This window comes from Pelecanus crispus, chromosome 6 (genome assembly GCF_030463565.1).
Source record: "Pelecanus crispus isolate bPelCri1 chromosome 6, bPelCri1.pri, whole genome shotgun sequence".
NCBI classification, from domain to species: Eukaryota; Metazoa; Chordata; class Aves; order Pelecaniformes; family Pelecanidae; genus Pelecanus; species Pelecanus crispus.
Genome location: NC_134648.1, coordinates 69,055,157 through 69,074,750, shown reverse-complemented (window position 1 = coordinate 69,074,750; position 19,594 = coordinate 69,055,157). Strand labels below are relative to the sequence as shown.

The window sequence follows — 19,594 nt, the reverse complement described above, 5'->3', positions numbered from 1 at the left end:
CTGTGTTTTCAGTGATATTTCATATACATTTCTGTAGAGGAACTGAAGCTCATTTAAAATGATTTTTTTAAAAAACTTGAGTTCTGTAGTCTCTCCAGTAGCACAATACATTGCAGTATCTTGCTGTTAAGCCCTCTTACAGTGATGAATCAGTAGTTAGTAGAGCCCTTGTCTACAAGGTCATTCAACAAGTATTGCACGACTCTTGGTACTTTCCGTATTGTTTCCACAGCTGAAAACCAAAAATCTGCAAAACTTGCCCACATTCATCGAGATGTGCATAGATAGCATCTCTGATAGTTTACAGATTTACTACTTCATCAGGCAACTAGTAAAATTAAGTGTGCATAGTGACACTGGATCGATTTTTACTTGTTGGCATCTGCTTTCATTGTCTTGGTAGATTTAAAAGTTTCTGAATGGGATGAGGAATGGGAAAAAAGGTTTACCTGCCATGCAGTTTAGAATCTCTCCTGCTTTGGGCAGCAACAGTAACATAACTTGTTGGGTTTGAAGTTAGCAAGCAGATGGAGCCTTGAGGGTTGTTTTCTGTACTCATTTGTCTGTTACAGGACTGCCTTGTGCTGGTAACACTGATTGCTCTGTGTGTAAGTAACACCGTAATGATTATGAGGATGTCACCGTTAGTGTCCTGCTATGTTCTCCTTTTTCTGTCTTTTTTATATTTTTTAAAATCTCAGGCATATTTAGAAACAAGATGTAGTTAAACTGATCTGCAATATTTTGTGGCAAGTTTCTTCACAGTTCCTAAAAATGATTTGGATTAGTCGACTTGTTAATATTTCTTATATAAATAAATGAGAACTGATGCTGAGACAGCATTTTTGTGAGGACAGGTTTAGTATTATTTTTATTAAGGGCCTGTATGGTTCTGCTACAGACAGGGAATGCAAGATACCTGCTCATCGATAGTGACTTGAAAGTTGCACTGTTTAATGCATTTTTGAGGTACTCAACTTTTAATCAAGAGAATTTTTTTCTAACTCCTGGGATGTATTGCACTGACTCCCACTGGGTAGCTTTGTTTTTCTTTTTCTGTCATAGCTTTGGCTTGCCTAGGCTTCCAGAAACAGAAGAAGAAAAATAAATTCTATTTCTTTCCTGTTATTATCAGCAAGGTTGGGACGCAGCGAAGTTCTGAAAATTTCCATGTTATTTCCACTGTTTAAATGTGCTCTGTATGGAGCATATTGAACTCTATTCTTGGGACTATATAAGCATTGGAAGCATTATAACAGAGACTGTTCCTCCAGGTTGTGCTGCTTAGTCATCTTTTTTCCCCTTCTGTCAGTGTTCGTCATTAAGCAACGTACTTGGAAGAAAGGCCTCTGGCCAGCAGAAATGTTGCTTTTCTTTCTGTCATTCCTACTTTATTGACTCTTAAATAGTAGATATAGGTTCCTGGCTAGTATGTATCATTCTCTTTCCAGCAGTATTTACTGAAGTAGTCAGCTGGTACACCCTGTTTCCCCAACAAGTACATGCCCGCTGCAAGATTAGGCAATTGTAGTACTTAAAGGGCTTCTGCTTTTTCATACTTGTTTCTTTGGAAGGACAGGATTGTAAGTTCCTCTTCTAAGATAAATACTGTGACACTGTAAACATGTCTTTTGATGACTACATTACCTGTGTAGATACTTACATTACATGTGTATGGGGAGATATCTCCCTCTCTTCCATTCCTGTTTCCTTCCCTCCTTAACATAACTGATACTGCTCAGTAAATTCTTTCTCATGGAATACAACCTCTAGAATTTCTGCTGTTGAAGAATTTGGAGTTGTAACAATAACCTATTTAAGGAATGATAAAGTAATTAATACAAGTTCTTCAACGCTAATTTAACGGGTTTTAATTTGTTAGTACGAGGCATTTTAACTAGAGGTAAACAGTCTTACTTCTGAATGAGGTTAAAAAGACAAATGAATTTGCAGCTTAGAACATATTCTAAGAGTGTATTCAGTTCTTCTGACACAACTGCTATCATAGTATCAAAGTATCGCATAGACAAAAAATGTGCTGTTTGCCCTGCTGCTTATATTTGTGCAGTTCTTACTATATGATACTGTACATTGAAAAGACATTCTCTTAAAGCCTCTAGGACTAGCATTAAAAAGTCATGCGTAGGGTGGCAGCAATACGAGCGGTACTTTTGGTGAAATAGATTTTTCTTAAAAGTGAGATGGAAACCACAAGGCCTACTTAGTTTAAGAAAAGTACATATTTTTGAAGGTGCTGAGACTATCAGTGTGTGTTTCTGATTACCCTTTCAGTAGGGCACAAACAAGTATTTTCCCTAGAAGAGAAGAAAGTTTAAAGTAGCTACAATTACAAAATACTTCACGCATTGTGATTAATTGGAGAGACTTCTTACTTTGTCCCACTTTAGTAATTCAGGTAATTGATATTTTTGTATGAAAAATGGTGCTACTCTTTCTCCATTGACACTTTATAAAGTGATCACTATTTTCACTAAAAATCTTTCTTTTTATGCTGTTCTGTTACATACTTTGCTGTTCTGCAAAGATGTGGTTTTGCTCTGCGTTACACAGCTATGCTGTCAGTTGCAGGTGCTGTTGCACATGTCCACGACATAAATCATTACAGAATGAGCAGACAATTTCATATATCTAAAAACTCTTACGTGGTCAAAGAAAGTTTCATTTTATCCTTGAAGCAAATAAATGACTCTGAAAGACTGAAAATATTAGTGCCTTCTGTTTCTGCCCCTCATGGTCCTTCTACCTCTGCCCCTACTGGTCCCCATCAAGACAGAAAATTAAATGTCACTGTCACTTTTCTACTTCTAAAAGGTAAAGTCTTTTTAAGTAACGATAATGCTATGGTATTTCCTTCTATATATAACCACTTAGTTTTTGTTATTGAGAATTCTGTTGTAATTGTCTAAAAGCATTTTCTGTATTGAGCAGGTGATGTCTGTAGGGATAACCACACACAGACTTGATAAAAATTCTCTAGTTTTGTTATTTGTATGCGTATACGTGTATTCACACATATTTATATGAAGCTCTTAGGGGTTGGATATGTTGATTCTATACGTTCTTTTAACCTGAATGAGGGGCGAGGGGGAGAAGAACTTCAGTCCTGGAAGAAAATGACCAAGGAGAAATGGAACATATTGGACTTGATTACTTTGAAGGAATCACACACTCTTACGCTCTGCTGTGCGTTTCCTTTGCCCCCGGCAGGACATGCTCATGTGGCTGCTGAACAGAGGTATTTTTCTACATTTTCATTTAGCAGTTACGCCAATTCCTTGGCCTGCTGCAGTTCAGGACAGAGGTCTGAGAATTTGTGCTTCTCCACCTTCCTTTCCTGAAGTTGTATGATAACTGCCTCTCGTATGAAAGAAAGTACTCTACCCTTTTGGAAAGAGTGGCTTTCCTTTTAGGGGTGGGTTTTGGAAGGGGCTTTGGGGTTTTTTTTTGTTTTGTTTCCTTTTTTGTAGTCCACCTGTTTCAGTTTTGGAAAATGTAAGAGTGGCCTAGCACTTTTTCCCTGTATGGCAAGGGACAAGCAGCTTCTGTAGAACAGGCCACTTCAGCTAGAGAAAATGGAGAGGAATGGCAGAAAAAGGCTTCTAGGAAGAGGTAGATTTGTCTTCATTCAGGTATGAAACTGGGAATAGGACTGAAAGCATGACTGCCAAGCTCTGAAAGCATACTCACGCTTTCATTGTCTCTGGGTCTGAGGAGTAATTAGGAAAACTTAATTATTCAGCATTAATTCTTTTTTTTTCACGTTGTTTTGTCCATGGAAATGAAATAAAAATTTATGAAGTTGACACTTCTGCAATTGCAAATACATTTTGCAATCTATAATTGTCTCATATTGGTCAGAAATATGTAATTATGTGACTTTTCAAAGTTTAAGTTAACTTGCATGTTTGTTGTAATTGAGGAAAGCAGAATATCTCATACAGTTCTTAATTGTCATCATTTCCTTATGTGTCTTAATTTAGTAGAGTTTAGTGTGGTTTAGTAGTGTATTTTACTTAACAGTCAGTGTTTATAAGATTTTATCTTTTATGGATGAAAAAAAGGTATCTATCATCTGGTTTATGAATGGTTTGCTTTATTTCTTCCCCTACTATACTAGTTTAATTAAATAGGTAGAGCTTCCAAAATTGGGGATAAACTAGACAGATTTTTTTTTCTTTACTGTCAATATCAGGTTCTGTTTGCTTTTTTCAGTAAAGATACCTGTTGCCAATCACCAGCCATTTGTTCCCTAAAATGATTATTTGTGAAAAATTAGACTTTAGTTCTGAATGTGTTTGGCAAAGGATAACGATGGTAATGTGCTTCTGAGGCTCTTCAGAGCAATGAGAAATGGCACACCCTGTAAGGTGCACAGAACATTTAAAAAAACAAACAAACAAAACCCAACAAGCCAAACCACCCTGAAACTTAAAAATATGCTAATGAAATATTGTTATCAAAGTGTACAGAGAGCTGATGGGTGACACGTTTGGAGTGGGTAATGAAACTTAAACTTCAAAAGGGTGGCATGGATATTTATTAACGTAAACCTGTGACAGCACTGAACTTCAGAATTATTTTGGGTGCTCTGGTCTTTGCACTTAGCCGATCAGTGGGTACCAATGCTGAGTTGGTAATGCAGAGGGGAAGAGCTCACGCTTTGCTTTCCCCGTTAGTGCAAAGTGTCACAGTGGTGGCTTCCTTGAGCTGTGAGCTAAACTAGAAGATTTTGAGAGTAACATACTGACGTTGGGGTTGACGGGTCTTACTACTGGTATTTATCTTGTAAAAGTTTTGAAAATATTATTAACTAGTATAGCTAATTAGGCATATATGTACCTGCCGTTCTTAAAATACTAGGTTTCTGGAAGGGGAAAAGTTAGTTGCTTTGTGTGTATGATTATTATAACATAACCCATTAAGATAATTCAGTAGTGGAGCATACCACAGCAGTATCTCTGCTCTGAAGATGGAGGAACCTTAAAGCTTATCTTATCAAGCTTAATTAAATATGTATTCATACCTTTTTATATAGTTATTATTGCAGTCTGTGGTTTTAATCTACGGTTATGAGAATGTCACTATTCTGTTTAGTTATTTGACAAATAAGTGCTTTTCTTGCTGCAACCAATCTGTGTTTTTGCTAACAATACACATATATTTGAAATTCATGCTAGCTCAAGAGATCTACTTTTTGGTTTTTATAGAAGTATGCCAAAATTATCATACCGATAGGCACAACACTCTTGAAACGTCTGTCTTTTTTTTTTTAAGTTAATTACTGGACAAAGTATGTTTCAAGTAGTTTAAATATAGAGTAGTATTCTGCACTTTGACCCATACAAATAAACTTTTACCTTACTGGAATGCCAGACTGCAGCCACCTGGTCTCTGCTCTTTGAAAAGGCCTGTTCACATGGCTCAGACAGTGGGATCTGAACCAGTGGAGGGGGAACTAGTAACTTTTCTTTCCTTGTCTTCAAGGACGCTTTTGTGAAAAGGTTTTATTGAGAATGACTAAAGAGTAGATCTTTCTCAGGCAAAGCCTGCAATAGCCTTATGACATTCTAGTGGTATTCAGTGTATTGATGGAAATTGATGGAACTTCCCTGGCACTTACACATGAGTTTTAAGAGAACAGTGTGTCTACTAAGTATTCTTTATAAATTGGTCAGACTTACAGTCCCAGGTTGTTGGTGGGACAGGATTGATAGTGTAGCAAAAACTATCACACACTTGTTTTCCTTTCAATTCATTTGTATTTTTGTGGGGTGGTTTGTAGCAAGAGAGAGGATTAGAAGGTAGCGTAAGTGAGGAATAAATGGATAGGGACAAAAAGAAACCCACAAAACCAAACAAACCCCTAAGATTGTTAGATAATAGTAACTGGAATGCAGCCAGTAGCTATGGTTTGGAGTGTGCAGTGTATTGATAAGAAGCATGTCGAAATTAGACTGAGATTATTGCATCCAAACGCCTTACTTTATACTGGCTTGAATCTCTGCGTGAAACTGTTATCTGTTCTTAGACTGGATCTTGAATACCACTCTCCATTTTGCTTGTGAATGAAAGTAACGTTTAAATGGAGGTCCTGGAAGTCACATTTTAGAGAATATTCTAAATTGTGAGATAAACAGTAGACTTGTTTTTGTCAGCTTGGGAAAGAGATCTGCTCATCTTGTGCCAATGTGTTTTCTTGGCTTCTATACTAGTTTTTGATGATGGTGATGAAAGGACCTTGAGACGAACTTCGTTATGCTTGAAGGGAGAAAGGCACTTTGCAGAAAGTGAGGTAAGACAACGATGGACATGCAATGAAAACTAAGAAGTTAATTTGTGGTTTTTTAATAATAAGAAGAAATTGCAAACTGATTTTGTTTCTTCTTTTTCCATGTAGACACTTGATCAACTGCCACTAACCAATCCAGAGCACTTTGGAACTCCAGTTATTGGGAAGAAATCTAATAGAGGAAGAAGATCTTCTCTTCCTGTGTGAGTTTTGATAGTGCTCTGTTGCTTTCCTTTCCTTTAGCATCCTTTGCTAAAACTGAAGTAGTGCCGTTGAAGCTGTAATGGTCTGAATGCTCTATCATGCGAGCTCTGGACACAGCTTGTGGACTTAAGTAACTCAGTTCATGCAGATGTGTCCATATGTTAACAGTATTATGAAGTCGATGGGGGTTTTTGCTTGGGTTTTTTTAGCCTTACGAATGTTTATGCTTCTTTCATATAATAGGAGCTCATGTGTCAGGAAATGTAGGATTTTTAACCTTCTTTAAACTGCACAAAGAAGGAAAAAAAGGTGCTTTTAAACTTCTGGGGTAGAGACCATTTCTCTTTGTTTCATGTCTGTGCACAATCAAATCCTGATTCATGCCTCCAATTCCAACATGATGCTGTTGTAAAATACTACTACTTGGAAAGAATTTCAACAAAATTCCTCTTACTAAGTAAGTGCTCTTAATATTTAAGTGTGTTTCAAGCAATTTTAGCTCTTGAAATTCCAGTTTTGGTTTTGAAGCTTTGCAGAACAGGAAGAAAGATTGGGTTGTAAGCTGTATTTGCTTTCAAATATTAACGTCAGAGGAAAACTTTAAAATACTATTTGTTTTAATAATTTAGTACTGAAGATGAAAAGGAAGAAGAAAGTAGTGAAGAGGAGGATGAAGATAAAAGGCGTCTCAATGATGAATTGCTTGGCAAAGTTGTGAGTGTGACTTGTAATTCTGAGAAGGCAGACTGGTATCCAGCTTTGGTAAGTTGCTTAAGACGTTGACATCTCTAGTGTTATACTGCTAATATCTTTTTAGACAAGAGTGTCATCTGACTTGTTCCATTGTTCATATAGCAGTTTCCTGGGTAGGATGGTTTGCAAACTCCACAACTTTTATAGGAAAGTTGCAAATGTAGTCAGGCTAAGCTCTGCTGCCCATATTTGCTACAAATATAAATATTCTATGGTATCTATGAAGAGTAGGAGACCAAAGATTAACGTTTATGTGTAAGTTACAGTTTTATGGCTCTTAAGTCTTTCAAAACTGCACATAAAATTATTGGTATGTAACAATATTTTCCTTCTAAAAATAAGATACCTTATGACTTGCACTCCCAGGCAATTGAAGAGCAACTAGATTTATGAATTTTAATTGCAGTGGAGTTTTTATCTTTTTGTATTTAGTGACTACCCTTTCTCTTAGACTTTCAATTTTATGAAATACTAGTTCCTTTCATGCTTGCATTTGCAGAAATGGGCAGCTACTCCAGCAGTAGAGGTTGGTTATTATTTTTATTTCACTGTCAGTGTAGGATATAGCTGTTCATTGCCATTGCTGATAATAAATACATATTAAATAAATTCAAGTACAAGTAGACTTGTACTGTAAAGGCAGACACTTTGCGGATTGTTTATACACACAGAAAAGTTTATGGATGCATATTACAAGTTGTTTTCTTTAGTAGACTTTTTGGTATTGTCAGGCCAGCTGAATACTCATCTTCTGTCATCCATCAGAGATGTATTTGTTTAAAGAAAAATTATTCAGCGCATTAAACATGCAGGCTTGGTTCACTAATTTTTGCAGATTTTATTTACTTAACTGTATATTCTGTAGTCCTTTATTTTGGGTCTTCATGGTTAGCTGGAACAAGCTCATCTGTTACAATCTTCTAACTTAGTTTAACATTTTATTTCCCTGCATGAATCCAGGATCAAAAGGTAACTAACTACGCAGGCCAGTTGCCTTCCCTTCCTTGGTAGAACATTATGGTGTAATGTAGGGTGAATAGTTGACACTGACTTATCCAGCTGTATGTATCTCAGTTTAAAATGTTAAATGTGGTATTGTTGTACATGTTCTGACTGTTGTATATCCCTTTACTAAGAGATTTTAATTGAACATGGTTCTAACTAGGGAATTAAGTTACTGGAAGTCATGTACCTGTTCTGTTCTCCGCTACCTGAGAAACAGGAATGTCTTATCTTGATTCGTGGGGTATAATTCTGACTCATCTGAATGGGGTGGCACAACTTCCACTGGGTCCTTGTAGATCCAGAAGTTCATCTGCATTTGACATTTTCTGTCTGTTTATGGTCTAGAGCAAAGTGTAAGCTTGTTCTGTTTGTGGTAATACAAATACCGCAAATACATTTTTATCACCTTTTTAGACTTGTAGAGATGATACTGCTGTGGAAGGATGCGCTGGATTCCACACTGGCTTATATTATCCACACCACAAAAAAAAAAAAAAAACAAACTACTACTTACTTCTCAGTTTGAATGCCAAAGATTAGAAGCTGGTATAAAATAAGGGGGTCTACAGATGCTTTAAACAAGTTTTGTATGAACAAGAGAAAAAAATCAGAGTGAATAAACCGGATCCCATGATGTGACCCCAGTAGAGCAGTTTTTGAGTTTACAAATGAAATTGCAAACTTTTCTGGCTTGTACATAACAAGTGAAGTTAAAACCTTGAGGTAAACTGCTTCTTGAAATTTGTCATTGTTGGCCTTGGTAATATAAATTGGAGTAGGTTTCTGTTCTCGGAACTGAAAATTGTAATAGAAGAAACAGGAAAACAGCAGTTTTCCTGCTGTCCATCTTTCTTTCCTTTCAAGATCAGCTTTTTTTTTTTTCCTTAAAAAAAGTGTTTTATTTGAAACTTCAGGTTGTGTCTCCCAGCTGTAATGATGACGTCACAGTGAAAAAGGACCAGTGTTTAGTTCGATCCTTTGCAGATTCCAAATTGTAAGTAATAGCTTACTTTCATTGGATGTATATGGGAGAAAAATGCAAAACTAATTACATATTGCTTCTGAAGACATTATTTCTTCTAAAGGAAAGGGTACAATTTTGTGTATTGTTCTTTGTACGCATTTGTCATTCATAGTCCATTTCCAGCTAACTTCTGTGCTTACTCTCCCACCTTTACATTGTGTACAGATAGAGTTCACTGGATTAGTAAAGTTTCTGGTGTTTCTTCATTTTAAAAATATCAACAACTTTGGGAAAAAAACCCCAGATGTTAACACTTTAGATCATTCCTGTTCTTTGAAGTGTGAGTTTTGGTTCTAATTATTTCCCTTAATGTCTTAATTATTGCATCTTTATGGGTGTCTGTTGTTGTAGTTTGGATATCTGATTGACTCATTACCTCCAGTGCCCAGATGTCCGTGGCTGTTTAAATAGCAAAGTTTAAAACTGTTTAATCTACTTTTTTAATTAAAAAGTGATTGTAAAGTAAGTGTTTAATTAAAATTTTTACAGAATCTGAACCATGATTCCTACGAAAATAAAGGTCCTCTTAGTCGTCGCCCACCAAAAAAAAGGGGGAAGGGGAGGGGAGAGAGAGATGTGTGTCTTACTTAAGGAATAATATATTCAAAAGATTACAAAGGCTGGTTTTCTTAAAGCTGTTTCCTGTTACTCCTCTTCATCCTTACTTCTAATGCATCTGTCTCAACATATTGTAACTAAAAACTTCCTTGCCAAAGGCCAGCTGTCACCCCTCTTTCTCTCTTTCTTTCAAAGTCAACAGTTTGTGATTTTTAATAGCCGTGATTATGAGCAGGATGCGAGTACTTGATTACTGAAACGTATTTCAAGTAACTGAAGACTTAATTCATTTTGGCCTCTTAATGTAGACACATATCATCAGCCTTCTAGATGAGTCTGGTTCTTTATATACTGAAGGTAGAATGTTATTGGAAAAGCATGCAGACTTGCTCTGTTTTACTTTTTTTTCCCCGTAGTATTATGGCTTTAACTTCAGAAAATGGCGGCCTCCAATTCCTGAGGTTTTACTCCAGTTTTTCTGAAATAATGAAAGAAGAAAAAAAATCTTATTATAATAACTCACTTGTAAGGCTTTCCTTGCAGGTTGGTTAGCATTTCTATTGTAGTAATCCAGTAACTGAATATTCAGTATAACTTTAGAACAAAGCAACTTCCATCTGTTTTGCTGTGGGAACACTTTTGTAAATTAAAAATAAAAATCCACTATTTATCAATGCAGATATGTGGATTTGGCTTCACTATTCTGTGCTAGTAGAAATGCATTTTGAAAATAGAGGGTTTCTTTCTTCTTAGCTGGATTGCTGTTTTGGGTAGCAACTGTTGATTGATGTGAATATTTTCAATTTAGAAAATGTTTTTGCCTATGTCGGGTATTTTACCTTTGCAAATTTGTGCAGGTTAAACATTTAAAATGAAGAAGCTTTACAAACTTCTCTTAATTATTTAATTACAAGGGTTCTTTTAGTGTCTGAATTTCAAGAAAGATTGGAAACTTAGTCTGTTTTTGAGTCTTGTGTTGGGACCTACAATAACAAATGCCTTATGCGTTTAGTTGTTAGAAAGAACCTTGAAAGTGAATGATAAATCTTGAAAATTTTAGAAATCGCTGGGTTTTTTTAAGTCAAACGCTTGCTTTACTGTGATTTAAAAAATAATAATAGAACCTTATTCTTTTTCAGTTACTCAGTAGCAAGAAAAGACATGAAAGAACTAGATGTTCAAAACTTACCAAAATCTGAGTCCTCTCCTAAAAAAGGTAAATTAGAATAAATTCTAGGTGTTTAAAAGAAGTAATCTTGTGCAGTCGTACTTTTAACTTTTGCAGATAAGTGATGGCCTGTTGATTTCTGATAATTGCTCTTGGATATCTTGCAAACAGTTTTAAATGTGATCAATTAGAGAAACTTTGGATATAGCTGCCTTATTATTAAAATAGCACCTAGTAGCAATGTTGTTTATTTGATTTTTATTTCCTTCTTTTGATCCACTCCAAATTTGTGAATAGAATATTTTCAAGGTAGAGTATTTGAAATGTCATTGAACAACAGAATATATAGTTACCACTCCTAAAACCAAAGTTTTGTGCTCTTGCTCGAAACTCGTTGTCTTTGCATTAAAGATACTCAGACAGCAAGGTGTAAAATTCATTAGAACAGCCTGCCTGTGATTAATGTTTGATTTAAAAGTATAATTACAGAACTTGATTTCTGGATGGATGATGCTACTACAATAATCCATCTTTTTAGCGAGCTTGTAAATGGCCAGATTCTCACTTTAATGTAAATAATTCTTAAACTTTAGTGTTGCTTCTCCCAATCAGACCTGAAAACACAAAATTTGTTAAGAAGAATTTTAAATATTTAATTTTTAATAATTTTTAAAAATAACATAAAACACTCCCCCAGCACCAAAAAAAACCCCACTCAACAACAGTTCCTCCAGTTTGAGTAAAGGTGTGGAACAGCTCCTTAAGAAGTAAAGATGTAACATGATACTCACAAATGAGAGCTTGAGGTGGTTTTGATTGCTTTGTGTAATTCTTAATGACTTCACATATACTTTCTTCTGAACTGTTTCACGGTACCAGAACTTTAGAACAGCCAACAAATGATCAGATGCCAGGTTTAGGATAAATTGAAGAAAGGGATTTTTTTTTTTTTTTTTTTTTGTGCAGAACGTAATTGGGTTGTGACATTCATTGCCATGAGGGAATATTGTGGAACCAAAGGTACTAACGGTTTCAAAAAGAGTTTAGACAACTTTCTGGAGGTTGCTCTATCAGCAGCTATTAAAAACTGGTGCCTTTTCTTCTCCAGCAACACTGTGAATGGATCACTGTAATATGTCCCTCTTTTGGGTATTCTTCTGATTCCTCTTTATTAAATTTTTTATTGTGTCTGGGGGGCATGTTTTGGGGTTATCTAGGTTTGTTTTGCTTTGCTGTTTTCCCCCTTGGAGCACCTCTTCAAGGAAGAGAGTTTGAGGTATTCCCATTGTACAAGTGTGACTTCTCCCCATCCCATCATTCCCTTATTCACTAGTGTGTTTTTCCTCTGTTCTAAACATTAATGTAACATCTCTTTAGGCAGTGCTCTTAAACAAAACATTTGCATTTTTTTTTTGCAATCTAAACTTTAAGACATGAAGTTATTTTGAAAGAGCAAAGTAAGTCATGGTACTTGATCTAACTGATGGGTTTGCTTTTTTAAATAGCTTTATTACAGTATTTGTCTCTCATACAGAAACAGAACAGTTCACATTTGCATTGAATATAGGTGGATAAGCATAGGTGCTTATCTTTGGTACTGTTCACATGCGTAGGTGTGAATCTTAGTAGTGTTCGTGGAGACCTATGCCTAGAAAACAACGGGATGCTGTGTGTCGGATGGATGTTCTCGACTCTAAACTTCTTGAGTTTTTGATACTTGATTTTTTTTAAAAATTTGATGGTCTCAAAATGTGAAGTGTGTAGATTGGATGTTTAAAGCTGCAATATCTGTTTTATCACTTATTTCCTTTTTGGTTTAAGTTGGCATTTTAATTTACAAGAAGGTGAAAAGGAAATTAAAATTGCTTTGTGCCTGTGAATACTGCGGATGAGGTAAAACCAGGGCCCTTTCGTCTGTAGGGCTACAGGAGGCAAGCACGTTTCTCAACACAAAGGGTGTTCCTCGCAACTGGAAAATGGACATAAGTGAAATTCTGGAGTCCTCTAGCAGCGATGAGGAGGATGGAGCTGCTGCAGAAACTGATGAAGAGGAATTAAAGAGAGAAGAGAAAACCGAAGAAGTAGTGGTAAGTCTGGGCAATTTCAGTCATTCTTCAAAGATAATTGAGTAACTTGAATGCCTGAAGATCCTGTGCTTTCCGACATTTTACTTGGATGTAGCTTACTCACGTCGACGTCCTTTCAGACCTGTTCATCTTCCCTTTGCTATAGCCATCTTTATTGGGATTTGTGAGCAGTGGCAGGTTGCCTCCTATTATCCAGTGCAGAAATTGGAGGCAAATCTCAGAAATTAAGATTCAAGGGCAGAGAAGAGTGATAGAAAGAATCGGGGTCAGAAGGAGAGACGTAACCAAAAAAATTTATGCTGAGTCCAACAGTAGTAATCCAACCTTAAATAAAAGTAACTTTGTATTTTTCTTTTGTTTTGTTTTCTTTTAAAGCTTGATATGTAGCTTTTATAAAAAGTAGCTTGCTTCTGAAAACAGTAGTTTGATTGGAAAAAAAAGAATTATAAAGCAAAAGCACTAGGCTGACTGACAGTATGAGCTAATGCACAGTGCCTGTTAAAGCTGTTTGGTGCCTAAGACACTATTTAAGAGCAGTACAGGACTTACCTTTGTAAGTGTTAGGTTTTTCTTAACACCAGTATTACCTTGGGAATCACAGAATCATATCCTGCGACGTGGATGGACTTTCTGCCTAATATTTACAGTAAAATGTTTTTCTGCATTGGAATACTTTTGAGTGTGGCTCCTTTTCCACAAAGTTAGCCAGTTTCTTCATGTCATCAAAAATGTGTTTACAGAGTTGCCTTTTATTTCTGCTACCTGTTTTTAACCTTGATGTTATATTTAGAAGTTGGGGGGGGGGGGGGGGGGGCTTGGGATTTGTTTGGGGTTTGTTTGGGTTTTTTTTTTTTCCCTCGTCGTGCGATTTTTCACAATACGCTCGGAAACACTCTTTTTCTTTATATAGAAAAGAAATCAAGTGAAGTTTTGTCTTCCGAGGAAGGTCAAACCCCGTTTCCCGTGCGGTTGTGTCCGCCCGAGCGCAGAATGGCCGCTCGGGTTCGGCGGCGGCCTACAGCGTTGCCACGGCAACCGGCTGTTGGGCGGCAGCGCGCATGCGCGGCGGCGGGGCGGGGTGGGGGGGGGGGGGCGGGCGCTGGCGCGGAGGCTTGGCCGGCGGCCGGGGGGGAGGCTTGCCAGATGCTTTGAAATGGGCTGTCTCTTTTCTTTGCCTTTCATGTAATGTCTGATTTTTTTCCCCCCCACCCCCCTCTATTATTATTTTATTTATTATTTTTTTTTATATATATATATATGGAAGAGACTGTAAGTAATGCCGTATAACTGCGGATGCCGTGCAGGGAGAGAGAAAGCCAGCAAATATTTGGAAGTCAGGCTGAAATATATCCAGGCAGTGGGCAGATTAGATAGAAAGGAAGTAAAACCATTTTACATTTGAAAGAATGCAGCTCCTAGGTAAGGATTCTGTGTTTTAATCTGTGATGTTAACATGGTTGTTGAGAATGCGGATTTGACTTAGACTTCTGATTTGGGAACTGTCTGGTGGAGCATGCAGCCAGGGTAGATCTTTCCAGGTAAAAAAAAAAAAAAAAAAAAAAAGGAAAAAGACAATGAAAATCTATTTTTAGGTGTTAATTTTATGCCTTGATAACAGTGCTGTGGAAAATGGAGTAGATGTCTGTATGAGAATAATGGTATGATTAGATAAATGTAAGGATAAATGTGTGCAGAATATAAAATCCTCTGGGTTTTTTCCTCTGTTTGCAGTGAAAAGGACTGAATAGGCCACATTTTGCAGGGTGTGAACTGTTGCAGTCTGTATGGGTCTGTTTGTATTAACGTTGGTTATAATTGCAGGATATCAGTCACTGAAAATCAAGGATTGCTATACTAGTTTTCTAGTGTCCATTTTTAATACCATTTTTCATGGCTATTGCGTAAAAGTGCTGTGTGTTTCAAACAAAGAAGGGGGAGGGGGGAGCTTGGTGGGTTTAAAAAAAAAAAAAAAGGAAGGCATTCCTGTAAAAGAAATAGAGGCTATTTTTAAAGAATAATCTAAATGTGGAGTAGTGAAGCAAAGGATTCCAGACAGGTAGATGTGCTGGTAGGAAAAGCTGTAGAATCCATTATTTCCAGGTGACAAGTAGGCATGTAAAAATAAGGTGAGCGTCTTCATGCTGAAGCTATGTAGCAGAGGATAGATATTAATCCTTTTAGATTATGTTAGAGCAGAACTGTCATTCTGGTCCATTAAATCAAATTCCTGATTCAACTGTTACGATACGTATTCTAATTGTGGGCTATGCTAGATATTACAATTAGATAGCATTTAGGGAATTTATCGTAATTTCTTTTTTCTTTTCCCTTAGAAAGGCAGTAATACTGGTTGCAGAGAGAATCGACAAGTGAACAATACTGCCTTGTGTTTATTTGACTACAAATGTTGAATTACTCAAATTTTGCATTTACATTTTGTAGAGTTTCTCCTTTATTAATCAAGGTCAAAACAACTTCTGTCCATCCTCTGCCAGAATATTCGCAGTGGACCTTTTGTTTTAGAACTGCAAATTGTTATATCACTGGAAATGTGAGGGAGATTTTAAAAATTATCTTTTCCCCCCCACCACCACTCCCATCTTCTGAAATGCACAGCAGCGTTGCTGTCAAGGCCTGGCCAGCTGCTGACCAGCAGTGATAGGCCTACGTTAAATCAATCAAATGGGCACAGACCTACTTAATATATGATGAGAACATAAAGTCAGTCAGAAGAGTCTAATTCTGGACATGGAAAGAATCCAATTTTTCTGAAGTAGGATCTTTTATAATGATAATGGAGCAGAGAGACGTACTGTAGCTGGTGATAATAGATCCTACCATTTTTCCAGTAGCTGGGTTAAACTCTGTAACTTTGTTTTGACAGAAGCAGTCTTTCTAACTGTGCTGCCTTTCATGACACCTTAAGAGTATGGTAGAATTGGTACAAGATTTCTAGGCTTTACATGGTTGTTCTTCGATGTCTTTTGTAAGCTAAGGAGTGGGAACCAATATGGTGGTGGTGAGGTGCTAATCCTCCTCGTCGGTGGTAACTGACTTGGTCCAGAGTTGACTACGAAGGAGGAAAATGTGGAAATTGCTTGTCATTGACTCTAACAGGGATTGCATTACATCGAGCTGCTCAGCACATTCAAATTGTTGGATTTTTGGCAATAATTGCAATGTATGGTGCAACTCAGGATTGATTGCTTTTCATTCACAATGTGAGGTTTGAGACACGAACAGATATTGCTTGTGTCACAAAAAGTGAGAAAAATCCAGAGGTACTGTAGAAAAAAAATCTTTCTCAAGTGAAAATTTAAAGAATCATACAGTTGGTTTGAATAGAGATAAAAATCTGGATATTGGTTTTGGTTCTTACCCAGTTTTCAACATGTCAGAATAAGAGATTTAGCTGTGTTTTGAGGGTACATTTGGCAGTTAAAGAATGCACTGCAGCTAAAAGGAAAGAGAAAATCAAAACTCCAGTATCTCCACATAGAAATAGAAGCTTTTGGAACATTACCTGATTTTTAATAAAAATCAGATTATATATACTACTGTATTTGCTTGTATTTAAGTTGTTCTGTCAGGGAAGAAATCATACCTATTTGGTTTTTAGTATTAAAAAGGGAAGTACTCCCCATTTTACAAGGGACCGTGTAGGCAACATTTGGGTTTGCCTCTCAGTCTCCCTGTAGGCCATTCTGATTCCAAAAGAATCAAGATTTTAACATGCAGTTATTTGAAATATATTTTCAGCACATGTTCTTAATAGATAAATTGACATAAGATCAGAGTAAAAGTAAGGAATTTGTTCTTTAGAGTTTGAATTTTGCAAGTTTCAGAATTGTATCTTTTTATAATATCAAGAGCTGGAAAAAGGGATTTCTGTCTTACCTGTAGAATTGGTTATAACACCATCTTTGAGAGACTCAGAATTCCAGCTTACCTATGTCTCTTTAATAGCAGGTCCTTGCCCCCCGCCCGCAATCAAATGTGCAAAAAAATGTTCAGGAAAAAATTCTAGCTAGCTGGTCTCCATGCCTCTCGGTGAAGAGTTGTAGCACCTCCAGGTGTATGCTTGGAGGAATTTTCTCGTAGGCTTCATTTTGACAGTCACCTGAAGGATGTATCTGTAGTATGTTTAATAGTGTGCATTCATTTAAAGTTTTTAGGGTTCTTGCATCACAACAGCATCGAGAAACATTGATCAGAGTTGCTTTATGTTGTTGAGCAGGGAAAATGCCGGAAGCATTTTCCAATGTACCTATTCTGCAAATAAGCAAGGATTTCAGTTCTCATGATAAATCATTACCATATATTTTATTAGCACTAAGTTCATAAAGGAAGGATGAGCATATGAAGTCCATGATGTGTTTTAGGAGGCTTGAGATTCCTACAAAGGATCAGTAGTCATCCATTACAATATTTACATTTTGCTTCAAAGTAGTTCTTGTTTCCCATGGAGTCTTCTCTAAGTGACTGTGGGAGACCACATAAAATGATACGTGACTTGTCCATTTCTGTTGCAACCTATGCATATTTTAAGATAACATTGAAAAAGCTGACTCTAAAAATAAAAAAAACCCCAGTAATACAGTAATTTCAAAGTTAATGAAGCATGGTATCCAGAAACAAGTGGTTTGTTTACATATATTAAAAAACTCCCTAAGCAGCTGTGATGTGTAACATGCAGAATAGCCTTTAAAAAAACAGCTAAACATCGATTAGCTTAATCATCCCTCTCACGTATGCATCCATTTTTAGGAGTTTTGGCTACTGTGAAGCATGGCCTACATCATACCATGCACAAATGTTCTTTACAAAGACTTTCTTGCTCACAATTTTATGCTAACAGGCGTTCTCAGAGTATTCCTCAAAGAGGAGCAAAGAAGTTGCAAACCGAGGCACAGCTCTAGAGTGAGTCATTGTTTAGGATGGTTGAATTCCTGGTTCCTGTTGGTAGAAATTAACATTTTAAGACCGCTCTCATCTCCACATGGTGTAAAGCTGTTAACTTGTTGCAATCGGTTTAATTCTAATTAATTTCCTTAATTAGTGTTCAAACTTGGCATCAGAAAGCAAATGTGTTAGAGGTGAAAATGCATTTAAGTCCTCTGAAGCAATGAAATTACGTTCACTCTAATTTTGGCAGCTTGTCTTGATCATATACTCTTCTGAACTCCAAATCCTGTACATATTGTTCTTCCTCTTAGCTTGCATTTATTTCACAGAAGAGTTTTTGGTATTGTCAGTCTATAAATAACATAAAAGAAAGATCTGTCCCTGGTACCTTAGCCCCGTATTGATTGAGTATATGGTGTACGTGCTTGTAAGTAGAGATTCATTCTTTGGTAAAATCAACTATTTCATCCTTTGTGCTCCCACTCAGCTCTACAGGTTAGCATCCACAGAAGCTTTAACATCTTTCTGTAGAGTAAAGGATGAGTCAGGATAACAGAGCTGTATTCTCATTTAAAATCATGCTAAAGACAGAGGCAAAACTCATGGTGAATAAAGTGGCTTGAAACCAAATGAAGCAAAGCCAGTTTACAAGTTTTCTACAAGTTTCTGTGGGTTTTACGTTGTGCTTATTTGCCGGTTGTTATTCTCAAAATAATTTTACAGAATACTTGAACACTGTTAGTATTACTTGGAAGGCAGTAAGAAATTAAGTTGGGAAAGGAGTATGTCCCTTATACAGAGATCCTATGTTTGTTGTTGATTTTGGTTTTTTACTGTTTATAATATTCTCTAAGTTATCTGACTTGCTAGTCAGGAGAGAAAACTTTCAACTTTTTAATTATAAGCAAAAAAAAAAGGCATCTTGGAGGTTGTTTTTTTTTTTTTTTTAAATGAAATTCAGCCTCTTGCCCTGAAACAAAAAAAATTTATCATTTTGCATTTAGTTATGGGTATTGGATGAACAACGGAAAAGTCTCAGTTTTGAACTCCTGCCACTTAAAAATGTCATATTGTTTTGCCTCTCACTTGGACTTATCTTTAGCTACAGTCTCCCTTTCTTGCAACATCTGTATAGGAAAAAAATGAAACGGAGAGGCAGAAGTCTCTTAAGAAAACTGATTTTGAGCGGTTGTCACTGTGAACTTATGCCCAGTTGAAAATGGGCCTAAGTGTCTGGGTAGGAGAAGTGAGTTTTGGAGGGTAGCAGTGCCGCCCCGGTGCCTGCTGAAAAGAGATGCTGGGAATTTTAGCTCTCCAGTCACTCACCGATGGTGGTTGCAGGTTGTTGCATCAACATTTCTCAGGTGTTTTCTTCACTTTGGGTGCAGATTTAAGGTTGCTGATAGAGCAGCTTAGATGATGGTTGATGTATTTAAAATAAAACTTGACTCTAACTTGGGACAGGGAATTCCCTATGTCCAGTTAGAAATAAATAACCTTGATAAAAAATGACCTCTTACAAAAATCCACGTGTCTTAATGTTTCAGTAAGCATATCTGTGAAGAGTTGGTCTTTCTCAT

The 19,594-nt window shown here is 36.6% G+C and overlaps 1 protein-coding gene across 5 annotated transcripts in view; it reads left to right on the top strand.

Annotated features, from left to right (window-relative positions):
* Positions 1–19,594, top strand: part of ARID4A (AT-rich interaction domain 4A) — a 48,431-nt gene that overhangs the window by 10,516 nt on the left and 18,321 nt on the right. For 4 of the 5 annotated variants that reach the window (XM_075713391.1, XM_075713390.1, XM_075713389.1 and 1 more), the window contains exons 6-11: positions 6,234–6,313; positions 6,419–6,513; positions 7,144–7,276; positions 9,187–9,266; positions 10,994–11,070; positions 12,943–13,109. In XM_075713391.1, the coding sequence (XP_075569506.1) occupies positions 6,234–6,313; positions 6,419–6,513; positions 7,144–7,276; positions 9,187–9,266; positions 10,994–11,070; positions 12,943–13,109 (632 nt within the window). Of the gene's footprint in view, positions 1–3,229; positions 3,257–6,233; positions 6,314–6,418; positions 6,514–7,143; positions 7,277–9,186; positions 9,267–10,993; positions 11,071–12,942; positions 13,110–19,594 lie in introns of those variants that run through there. The other variant, XM_075713392.1, reaches the window with a different exon arrangement.